Genomic DNA, 13250 nt, shown 5'->3' with positions numbered 1-13250 from the left:
AAATTTATTTCTGCTCCAAACTGAAGACGTAGAGAGAAAACACATCCAATCAATAAATAAAAGTTTGTAGAAGAAAAAGAACCAGACACGAAATATTTCTGATTGTAAACCATAAATAACGGCATCTGAAGTGGCGACACAAAACCGCATCGCATCGAAAAAAAAATCAACTTTGATTGCCAGAAACTTTTCTTCCAGCGAAATTTCGTGTTTTGATTGAGATTTATTGGTTAATATTTTTGAACCCGACGAAAAATTAAACAACAAAAAAGTCATCCGCTTGCTCTTTTTCGGAGTTTCAAAGTTTATAATTAATAATGAAATGAAAAAGGGGAACGGAAATATTCTGCATGTTAGGTACAACGCAAACACAAACATGGGGAGCGGTCCGGAAGTAATATTCAAAGGAAAAAAAATACATAAATGTACAAAAAAAAATAATTTTCCAGAGTAAACACCTTTTTTCGCTACATGACGCAATGACGGGTCGTTTTGACATGTTAAAACACAGAAAAAAAGTGAAAATGAAAAGAAACATGGGGAATGACTCGGGAGCATAAAAAAGGACAAGCAAACAAACTTAATTGGAATAATTGTCACTAATAACTTATGTTTGGAGGGCTTGCCGTATAAATTACTGGAACGCATGAAAATTTAGACATGCGTTAATGAACGTGCGTGGCACAAATGAAAAGTGCAGCTGATGGGAAAAAAATATTGTGACATCTGTGACGTGTTTGTTAATGAATGAAATATATGAAAAGTTGAGCAACTTGTTTGCTTAACGCACGTCGTGTTGACATATAGTGGCGTGGAAATTTTGTTAAAGAGCGTAAAATAATTTTTGAAATTTAATGAAAACAATTTTTTTTAAATAATTTTTTTTAACCTTAAAAAATTTTTAATTTTTTTTAATTATTTTTTTAAGAGCGTAATATAATTTTATTTAAATATTTAAGAGATTTAAAAATTATTTTTAAAAAAATTTAAATGTTAATGTTAAAAATTTTTTAACTTTAGCAATATGTAATAAAAATATTTAGAAAAAAATTCCAATTTAAATTTTATAGTTAATTTTTATTTAATTTAATAATTTTATTGGAATTTTACTTAATAATTTAATTACATTGAATTTTACTAATTTTTAATTCAATTTCAATTTTAATAATTTTTTTAAATGAAATTTTAATGTTTGGAAAAATCATTTTTTATATTATTAAAATTAATTAATTGATTTTAAAAGACTTTAAAAAATGTTACAAAATTTACATTAAAAATTTAAAATTAAATTTTGATTAAAAAAAAAACCTTAAAATATTTTTAAAATTATTTAATGAACTTTAAAATAAAATAAAAAAGAAGGATTTATTCAAATTTTCATTTAAAATAATAAAATTCACGAAAATCAAAATTGATGAATTTTTTTAAAGAAGATCGAAAAATGTAAAAAAATACAATTGTCAATTGATGACTCCGTAAATAACGACAAAAGAAAATTGAACGCTTATTTAATCTAATTCACAAAAGAAAGACTAAAAAAAGAGAAGAAAAAAATCAAAATAAATTCAACAAAGCGACAAATATTGTTTACTCCTCGTCTTGCGTCACATTGCGACTCAACAAGCAAACAACTAAACAAAACATAAAAAATTTCTTTTGTCTGTCTCAATTATTCTTACACTTTTGTATTTATTTTCAATATTTTTCACGATACACTTTTCCAATTGTTTCGTATACTTTTTTAATGTTTGCCGAGGATAAATTAGATCAATAAATTATTTCTCGTACTCTTTCGCCCGTCATGCCAAGGGAATAAATAGGTAATAATATAATGGAAGAAAAAAAAGAGGTGAATGAATGGCTTTCATTCATTTCTCCTTTTCTTTTCCATCCATTTTTTTTTCCTTGGTTGTGTGTTTGTTTGACTGTGTGACGACTCTTTGGCATGGCACACTGTTTGTAATTTCTTACTTTTATTTCGTTTGACTGGAAAAATAAATTGAAAGTCATTTCAGCATCGAGAGAGAATAGTTTGCGTTGTAAAAGAGTCGAGCAAAATAAAATGTTTTATGTAAGAAAATTAGAAAAGACATGTTGTTGACGATGGACGACGACAACAACGTACGAGAATTGTCGTAATAACAAGGCAGAAAAGTAAAATTGTGTAAACTTAAATGGGTGGAAAAAAATGTACGACGGAGCGAAAGAAAAAAAATTAAACGTATTAAAATGTTCCTTTCAACTGCATTGCATTACACAACGACGACGACGAGCGACGCAGCAAGAGCAACGACAAGGTTAATTCAGGTCAAGAAAAGTTAATTGGCATGTCTGTTGCCTTAATTATTGTAAATATTTTGCATTTACTGCAAGCGGATTAAAGAGGATTGAACTTTTAATCAGAAAGTGCAAGGCGTCTCCTTTACTAAAATTTATTTTAAAAATTTTTATTGAGTTTTTATAAAATTGTCTAGATTTTTAAATATTTTTTATTTTTTTTTTAGATTTTTTATTACAACAAAACTGAACACTTTGTCTTTTTTTTTTAATTAATCAAACAAAAATCATTTAATCCTAATATAACCGCATTTTTTCTACGAAATACGGTAAGAAAAATCGGTTCTAATAAAATACCAGGCGTCTCCATTTTTTGAATCAAATTAATTTTTTTTAATAAATTTTAAATATTAATAATTTTTAAAAAATTATTTGTTTTAAACTTAAAAATTTTCAGACACTTTAAAAACATTACCGTATTTTTTATACGAAATGCGGTAAGAAAAAAATCGATAGGTCATTTGAAGTCACTGGATGGAGTTCGAATATCGAACGACATGCTACCTGAATACTAATAAAATCGCATAAGAATAGTAATAAAATACAATAAAAATCATTCTTGTCATGCCATCCGGAAATCTCGTGTCTGTCCTGTCTCCAAAGTGCATATAAAACGTATACGTTGTAGAATATTTTTACTAGGCTAAGCAAAAGTCTAAAATCAAACAAAAATCCATATTCCACACGTGCTTCAACATATAAATTGTATCTTTATCATGCTTTCTTGTCCTTCGTTTACATTTTCTTACGTCTTCTTAGTGCACCGTAAAAAAAAAGTAAAATAAAAAAAGGACAAAGAACACTTCAAAAGAAAGCTAAGACTTCTTTCTTTATGAGTGTAAAGCAGGATCATAGTCGAGTCATGGTTACATAAAAGCGACGTGCAACGATGCTGATGTCGAAATTTGATGTCAAACGATAATAACTGAAAGGAACGAAGAGAGGTGAATGTCTTGCGAATCCTTTGACAGAATATTTTCCTTTTGCAGGACATCAAAAGAGAAACGCAAATGAACTATTCTTCATCATTTCTCGTTTAAGAGAAAAAAAAAATGAAAAATATTGCAGGTCAAGGACTGAAAACACAAGCGAGTTAATCCGACGAGAGGAGAAAAAATCATCAGAACAACAAAAACTATCATGCCATGAAATTACATATTGCACCTCTTCTCTTCACTTCACTTTGTCCCAAAAAAAAAATAAATTGAATTTTTTGCGTTTTCTCAATTTCTCTCGTTTTTTTTTTCGTCCGTTCAAGCTTTCCTTGATGATGATGATGGGACTTGTAGTTCTTCCTCGTTCAATGCTGCTTTTTATGCTGTCGTCCATTGTGCCGTTGTTTGTTACAATGTGCCGTTTATGATACTAGTGATGTAGTAAAATAGTTTTTGATTGAAAAATAATTTTGTTTTCTGGTCATGCGCAACCATGCAAATAATTATTAAGAATTTTCCTCTTACTTACTTGTGTGCAGTTGATGTCATGGCAAAATATTGTATGCCAGTGAAATTGATACTCTATCATGACGCACAAGCTTTGTCAGAGAGAGGAATAAGGTTTAGTATCAATTGTGTCAATGAAAAAAATAAAGGTTTCAGCAAAAATTTTCTATTTTCTAAACAGCAATTTTTAACTGACAATGAATAAAATTTGTATTAAAAGTTGAAATTGGCAGTTTAAATTTGTTGTGTTAGTTTCCAGGGTTGCCAAAAATTCAATTCATATATTAGTATTTTATAAAAATTTTTTGAAGTGACAATTTAATATTTTTTTTCCAAAAATACAATAAAAACTTTTTATTGTAAAATTTTTTTTAAAAATAATTTTTCCATGATAAAATTTTTAATCAAAATATTTTTGAAAAATTAGATAAATGAATTTTTGATACTGTATTTTTACTTTTAAGATAATAAAATTTTAACACAAAATTTAGATGAAAAATTTTTGAGTCACGTGACCAAAATAATTTTTTTTCAATAATTTAATAATTAATAATTTTAATTTTGGAAGATTTTGTTTGATTTTTTTCCATTTTTTAGCTCAAATTTCAAAATAATAATTTAAAATATTTAAAATCAACGTTCCAAAAACGTTTAAAAATTAAAAACAAGAAATTCAAAAATATTTATTCTTTTTCTTCCCTCCCCCTCATAAAAAGCCTCATGAGACGAAAAATTAAAAAAATCATTAAATTTATTTGCTTTAAATCAAAATTGATAAAAATTGTCATTTAGTTAATAAATAAAACGTACGATCAATGACTTTTTCCGCCAAAATAAAACAAATTTTTTATCCAGGGTTGCCAAATATTTTTAAATTCAATAATTTTTTAAAGCTGATGTACATTTTCAGTTCATTAAATTAAACAAAACTAAAGTCACATAAAATTCATTCATTAACTTTTTCCCGTATACATAATGTTTATCATAAAAACTGCCTTTATTTACTTTAATTTGCTTCATAAACTTTGTGTATTTATCCAATCAATAACTGTACATATAAATTTCATTATTAAAACAAATCGCTCCAGTATTCGCTAGCCACACAATATTTATCATCCAATTAAATATTCATAATTAGGTCAATGATTTCTACACCTCGCTCTCTAAAATTTATAGCTACAGCACAAATTGGAATGAATTTGCCATTGTTGTTCACTAAATATAATTTTTATTTTTTTGAAAATAAATAAATAAATATTAATTAGCTTCGAACTCTGTTTATGTGTAATTTTGGAAAACGACGAACTTTTTTTTTATTTTTCAATTCTCATCAATAATTAATTAATGTTGGTTAAACATTTTCTGCTCTTTTTTATGTTTCTCTTGTTATTAGTTTGATATTTATTATTATTAAATATTATTGTGAGTTGTTATTGTTGAAAATTAAAAAAAAAAGTTTTTCCGACAAGTTAATATTTTATGGTATTTCGATGATATTTTTTTTGTTCTTGATCATTCTGAGGGAAAACTGAAATGTTGCCGTGTGGCAGAAGGTTAAACACGAACGAAACAAATTTTATTTTTTGAAAAGTATTAATTAAATGTTTCCAATAAATTACACTCTCGACTGTCGGTCAGTGGATTTTTTTTTTTTCATTTATATTTATTTGTTGTTGCATGTGTGTTTTTCGAGTTGACTGCTCTTTAAATCAGAATTAACATAATAATATGTGGAACAAATAATCAAATAAAATAAAATGAATTCAATAAATTTTGTGTGGCAACCGGTAATTAGGCAGGCACTGCATGTACGAGCGGTTTTTGTCACGGATAATTAACAAATGTCGGAAAATTTTGCAATTTTTTTGTCGGTCATTTGAATTGTTTTATGATGAAAACGTGTGAAAAATTGGTCCTATCTATCGGGAAAAATTTCACAACACCGATAATAAGTTGATAATTGAAATTGATTGAATGGTACGTAAGCCCAACCCAATTATTTAATTTTGTTCAATTTCGAACACATACACACATTTTTCTTTTTTTTCCCTTCCTGATGATCAACCATTTCAATAGTTGGGGTAAATCAACCGAATTATTCATGAAATTATCTAAATGACTGCCTCTTTGACCATTTCACATTACCTCGGTGTACAAACACAAAATACATCAAGAAGGTCTTTCCTTCCCTTTTTTCTGCTTCTTTTCTTCATTTTTTTCCGTTTTTTCGGTTCGATCGATTATGTAACTAACCATATGCCGCTGCACGTATTCACTGCACGCACATGAAGCGAAAAAATGAAGGAAAATTGGTTTGTTATCTTCCACTCAATAGCTTTAACTAATGTTCTGGGTTAATACATTGCAATAAATCATGCAGTGAATGGTGAGAAAAAAATAAAAATGTTGAAAACGTGTCTAGACCAAACCCCAAAATTTTAATTTGAAAGCCATATTTACAAAATGTTTTTTGATTAAAAAATATTTACAAGTTTTTAGTTTTTTGTGTACTTGGAAAATGTATATATTTTATGACAAAAAACATGGAAAAAAATAACAAACTTTTCCATCATTATTAAATATATCTTTTGTATGGTTTGCCAAAGCAAGCGAAACTTTTTCAATCAACAACTTTTTTTTTTGCTTTTTCAGATCATCATCAGCAACTGAATATTATTACATTCAAAAAGGCACTTGTGTGCTCTGCTCACTCATATATATAGAGTTCAGAAAATTTGTTTTGCACACAAAATATGCATTAGCTCACAGAAAAGAGAGCCTTTTAACGTTATGAGTAAATATAAAAGAATAGACGTCAGATCTACTCAATTTACATGTGAGTTTGGCAAGTTGACTCGAACAGGGTGACACAAAATAACAGTTTTTTTATTGATTGATTGTCAGGGTTGCCAAAATTTTATAATGAAATTTTTTTTAATGTAAAAAAATCTAAATATTTTTTTATAAAGGAAACAAATTTAAAAGGACTTTGATGAGGATGAAAGGAAAAAAATTAAAATTTTTAAATATTTTTTAAAATTTTTGCTCGTTATTTTTCAATACTTTTAAACATTAAATTAATTTAAAAAAAAATATTTTTAATCACGTGACTTAAATTTTTAAATAAAGAAAATTAAGTTCATTAAAAAATAAAAAAAAAATTAATTTTAATTAAAAAAAAATTAAAATAAATCAAATATTTAAATAAAATAAATTTAAAAATTTAATTCAAAAACAAAAAAATAAATATTCTTAAAATTTTATTTTTAAAAATAACGACTTTCTGAATAATTCATATTTTTTGACACGATCTCAATATTTTTCGCGCCAAAAATCTTATGTAAAACTTATTAACTTTAAACGACAAAAATTATAATAAATAAATTTTAAACAAAATTATAATTTTGTCAAAATTTTTCTTTAAAAACATGACTGCAAGAAAAATTTCTAATCAATTAATATTTCATGTCACGATCTCAAAAATTTTCCCGCCAAAAAATGGCGTCATAGATCTGTCTCCTAAACTTTTTTGTCATCCTAGCGTTATTTTTCTTCATCGTCATTTCTCTTTTTAAATTTTTATTAATTCTGTTTATTCTGTGAAATTTTAATATTAATTTCCCCAACATTATGTATGCTATGTACATCAATTTCCCTAAATGGGTAACAAAGTAGAATGTCGATTCTCACATGGAGTGAAGAGTATACAAAAGCAAACATGAAACTTCCTTACAATATGCAACAAATGTGCATAAAATTTTCTCACTCAATACAGCGCTGCGATAAAACTGACTGCATATAATAGTTTGTTGTAAACAGAAGCCATTTTATTAAACTAATAGTAAGGCTTTTAAAATATTAACATGTTTTGCAAAAAATGAAATAACTAAAAAAAAATTCACTCCCTCTTTTTTATTTGGCTCATACGTAATTTTTTACATTGTCGATGGTGATATGGTGAAATGCACTTTATGAAAAAGTTTGTTTTGTTATTTGTCGATTACGATACTGCTACCAAAGTTGCGTCGTTCGACGTATGAGTGGAAAATTGTATCTTGATCAAATATTTAATGGTTTTTATATTATAATTGAGTTTTAAATAATTTATGGAATGGCTAATGGGTGACGTTGTCGTCAAGCGTGCGAGTGAATATTTGTTTCGATGAGAAGGCTACAAAAAGGTGCCACGATTGCATTTCGTCCGGATGTAATATACCTTGGGGATAAATCAATCAATAAAATTGTTTTATGCATTAATGGCGGGTATGATAAATTGATGTGTCCTTTAGTTTTCGTTGATGATGTCGTGATAGTATTACTTTACTTTGACTTCGACGAATGTTGATTATGGCATAAATTACGGCTAACCTAATTTTCTGTATAATAATAAGTTTGTTTGTAGTTTAAGGTAAGAGGGAATGTCACAGATGTTCAATAAATAATCTAATGAATGGGTTAAGGTTGATTAGTGGTGGTGTCGTTGTTTTGTTAACGATACTTTAGATTAATTCTGTTTGAGTATTCTAGGAATTGCATGAAATCTCTGTGATGAAATGCTTTATTGTGAAATTTTTAAACAAAAAAAAAATAATAATATTCTTAATATTTTTATTGGCTTAATATTTTTATATTAATATTTTTAAAATTGATTTATTTTAAAATTTTATTATTTTGTTATTAATTTTTAGCATATTTTTATAATTATTTAATTATTTTTATTTTACGATATTTTGCTTATTAAATTAATTTAAAATTAATTTTTAATACAAAATGATTTTAAAAAAATATTTTTTTTTTCTTTTTTTGAAATCAGAAAAAGTTTAGAAATTTTACTCTTTTACCTGAATTTTTATTTTTTCTACAGATTTTATTTAAAAATTATTGAAAATATAAAATTTCGTCGCTCAAATAAAATGACTTAATTAAAAATAAATACTAAAGAATTAAATTGTAAAATTTAATAAATTAAAATTTATTAAAAAAAAAAATTTTTTAAATTTAATAATTAAAAAATTAATTTTTAAATTTAATTAATTAAAAAAAAATATTTTTTAAATTCGAATTAAAATAAAAATATTTTTTTACCCATTTTTTGTCACATAAAAATAGGCATTTTCGGATCAAAATTTAAAGGATAAAATATTTTAAAAAAAATCTTAAATAAAAAAAAATCATGAAAAAAAGTTTAAAGTTAAAAAAGGTTTTATCTTTCATTTCTTCCATTTTGATGCATTAACACGTGCAATCCCCACTCCACATTGCCCTAAATAAATATAAAGCAACAAAAAAAAAAACTCAATTTTAAGAGTGTCGTAAGAATAAAAAGATTACATTGATCCTCCCCACACTTAATACCTACACTTCACTCGTTGTCTCATCTTTTGAATCCAATTTCATTCGGGTGTCATTTCCCATTTTATTCTTAACTCGACGCGCACAAAATCCTCCAACATTTACATTCTCATTCTATTTATAACTTTCGAAGCTTGTAGCTGCTTATGTTACTTGTCGACAGAGTTATCTCACATGTACTTTTTTTCTTTTTTTTTGCTGTTTCTTCACCTGTCGTGTCGTGTCTTGTGTCTGCACACGAGACTGCACCAACTTGAAAATTTTATTACAACAATAAACCAGTCAAGTCACACAAAACAGATATTTTTCAGCATCCAATGTTCACTTCACCTGCGAGTAACAAAAAAAAATAGACAGAATAAAAATAACAAGACACCGAATATATTTTAATCTCATTTCAAATTCTTATTTCTTTTTAGGTAACTGGCGTCGTTGGCAGAGCCGAAACGCTGTCGTCTGTATTCTTCATCGCTGCATTTATCTTCTACACAAAAGCGACTAGACGAAAAAAGAGTACAGGTAAGTTCTTGCTATAACTCTCTAACTCTCCCCGTTCGTTCTGCGAGGAGATTTATGCGGCGCAGGGATAAGTTTGCTGTACTTACAAGTCTAAGGAGAAAAATAAAACACAAAACAAAGACAAGTTTTGACAACTTGATAAATGATTTATGAGGATAACTTTCTTTACTTATTTATTTCGTGTATTTTTCGGGGAGTGTTTTGTCTTTGTTTGCGTTGTTCCGTCTGACTGCCTACGTGCGAATTTCCATTCAAAATGAAATTTATTTTTAAATTTGCCGTGTGACAGACAGCTCCATGGCATTTTTCAAACATTTAATTATACGGACCGAAATAAATCCTTCCAGGCCTTCAATTTCAATATCCACAATTTCACGAGTTTGTTTGCGCCGCCCGTAAAACAAACATCCTTTGATCGGAACATTGCCTCCACACATTATTTAGCTTGGAAAGATAAGTGATGCATAAACAAGTCATCATTAGTTACATGAAACAAGAATGCGCTCGTCCATGATTGTGCTCATCATTTATCAGATCATGTCATACGAGAGAGCGAGCGAGCGAGATCGTCCATGTCGCGGCAGCAGCAACATCACAAAGACAATAATCAAAAAAGCGAACATGCCAGTCTGTAAAATCCAATTTTTATCTGTTCTGACCTAACATTACACCGCGCCATTGCCCGAAAAATCAACGGAATGTATGCTTTTGTGATGTTATTTATTGAAGAGTTTCGCTAGCAACGACATTCGTATCATTTGAAGGGTTAAATAGGAAACGACTATTTGCATAAAATAAATTGGAATGACCATCATTTAACTTGTTTTGTCTCTCGCTAACTGCTGATGTGATGTGATGGATGCACGCGAGAAACAAAAGAGAAATAAAATTTTTGGTGAAAAATGAAGCTGGAAAAGTAGGTCACTAATTACCGGATTAGATTACATGATGACGTTACCTGAAAGTTCTTTAATCTTCGTAAAACGTGAAAAAATGTTGCGAAAAAAAATTTTTTAATGGCCCTTATGTTGATAGAAGAGAATAAATGTAATTCAAATATTTGAAGAAGGATAATCTATCTATAGCTATTATTGCGTATAAAAAAGCTGTAGTTGTGAAAAAAAATGGAATCCATAAGAATTGGAATTGATTTTACGTCAATAGAGAAAAAAGTACGCCATTGGGGATTTTTTTAAAGTGGATGTCAATAATAAATGAAAAAAGCTATAAAAGGAAATTTAAAAATATTTTGGCGCGAAACAGTAAATTTTGACATCTGTCAATTCAAAAATCGATTTTAGAGATATTTCAATTTTTTTAAAGTCTGAAAATTTGAAAAAAAAAATACAGATCTATCTATTGATCTAAAGATCGCGGAGGATAGTAACGGATTTCGTATATAAAACCGCTTAAAAATCAAGCAAGACTCATATTCGAAGACTTGAGACTGTCCTCATGTTGAGCAAAGGCAATCCACAAATTGTCGCCAGCTGGTTCGTCGATTCGCAAGATCTTTCACATCCCAGAGGTTAATCAGTTGCCCCTCACCCATGAAATTGGCTTCTAAGAGTGTGGAGCGTCGCCAGTTGTTTTTAGGGCGACCTCTTCTACGGCTTCTTTGCAGATCGACCTATGGGCGAAAAACGGATCAGAAAATTAAATCAGGTTGACCCTTCAGAAGTCAAAGTGATCCCTTAATGGAATTTCTCGATCTCTTAAGGGATCAATCCGACCCGTTTTTCGTCCATAGGTTGTATACAAGGGCCCTGTTGCATACTTCCTTAGGATCTTTGCGAAGATCATTTTTTTTTATCCCAGTGCACATTTCCAATATTTTTCAGCTCAAATTTATTTGAAAAACTGAGGATAGTGACGGATTTCTTTGAAAAAATAAGATTGAAAAAATTAAGAAACCACGTGGGTCAAATGAACACGTGGTCAACAAAGTCAAAATGTCGTTTATTTTTAAATTATTTTTTCCCTGTACAAATTTTAAATTTTTCATCCTAGTGTACATTAGGAAAATTCTTCAAAGTCATATTTGAAGAAAAAAAAATTTTTCAATTCAAAAAATCGATCGTTAAATTGCGTCGAAACAAAAAGTTATGAAAAAAAAACCTTTCATGGTTAAAAACAAAATTTCAATCACGAAGGATTAAATATTTGCGAGAGCACTCATACATTTTCATCGCATTGACTGAACATTTAGATTCCTGGAAAAATCTCTCGTCAATTCGATATCGATGAAAAATTCACAGAAAAATGATAAGCCTGAATAGCACTGAAACAGAAGCAGCAGCAAAAAAAAAGAATATTCTTTTTTCTCATTTTCAATATTTTTCCATTGCCACCATTTCCCTGGATTTTCTTTCATTTTCATAAATTGTATAACTTTTCGCATCTTACGGCTTTCTCTAGCGCCTCCGTTGTCGTTTTTCGTGTCGTAACGAGCACAAGAAGGCATAGAAAGAGGAAAAAAATGAACAACATTTCATTTTGTTGTAATTTAATGGAAAAGTACGTGCTTTTAAAAGTTTATGCAGATTATTTGTTGTTGTTAGTCCAGTTTTCTGTTACTTTTTGCCGTTGGTGCCGCACAAAAGATGCTCACTTGTATGCTACGTGGGACACCTTGAAGAAGGCTTAGCTCGGCAAAACTTGTAAATAAATACAAATTTTGTGTTCGTAAGCCGATTTTCTGTGGCAAAACTGTTCTATCAGCAAAAGCAAAAAAATGGAACAAATTTGTAATTCCTCGTGTTGCGTAACGTCTGAATATAGACTTTACTCCTTTTATTTTGGAAATTGATTCAAAATTTATTACTGTTATTACTCATGTGTGAGTGAAAGAGGTGATAAGAAGCAACAATGTGACATATTTGAAAGAAAACTTTTAGGTCACACAGCACGAACGTATATATATGGGAGAAAAGTTCGTGCAAATTAATATGACTTCAATTTCACATGGCATGCCATGGCACAGGCACTTGCAGGAAATATATATAATATTTATTGTGTGTGATATCGGAAAGTTTTGCATTATTTTATAGGATATCATTGAACATGCAATTTAACATATGCACTTCACCTCTCTTTCTCTCTTTTTCGTTTGCTTGACTGCCAGCTCACTTGCACCCCACGCTCTCGTAACTCTCGCTTACATTGTGAAAAAAATGTGTTTCGTAGTTCTTTAGAAAAGTTTTAGCAATAAAATAAAATTATTTTTCTTATTTTTACAAAATGAAAAATTTAATGTTTTTTAACCCTGCAATTTTAAATTTTCAAAAATTAAAAAATTAAAAAATTAGGTTAAAAATTAAAAGTTTTAAAAAATAAAATTTAAAAAAAAAAATTTTAAAAATTTAATTTTATTTCCATATTTTAAATTTTTTGATAAAGATGATTTCAAAAAAAAAAATTCAATTCTTTTTTAAAAAAAAATTTAAAAAATAATGATTTTTTACTTCGAAAAAATTCGAAATAAAAAAAAATATACAAATTAAATTTATATTTTTATAGAAAAAATCAATCAATAGAAATTCAATTCTTCAAATAATTTTTATAAAAATTAACAAAAAAAAATAAACCAAAAATCTAAGT

General features: G+C 28.0%; 1 protein-coding gene across 1 annotated transcript in view; it reads left to right on the top strand.

The window, feature by feature from the left end:
* LOC134837177 (protein O-mannosyl-transferase Tmtc3) overlaps nt 1-13250 on the top strand; it is a 97643-nt gene that overhangs the window by 46730 nt on the left and 37663 nt on the right. Inside the window, exon 5 of the mRNA XM_063852532.1 lies at nt 9551-9650. Within this exon, the coding sequence (XP_063708602.1) occupies nt 9551-9650 (100 nt within the window). The remainder of the gene's footprint in view (nt 1-9550; nt 9651-13250) is intronic.

This window comes from Culicoides brevitarsis, chromosome 1, assembly GCF_036172545.1.
Source record: "Culicoides brevitarsis isolate CSIRO-B50_1 chromosome 1, AGI_CSIRO_Cbre_v1, whole genome shotgun sequence".
Classification (NCBI taxonomy): domain Eukaryota; kingdom Metazoa; phylum Arthropoda; class Insecta; order Diptera; family Ceratopogonidae; genus Culicoides; species Culicoides brevitarsis.
This window is presented reverse-complemented; position numbering and strand designations above follow the sequence as displayed.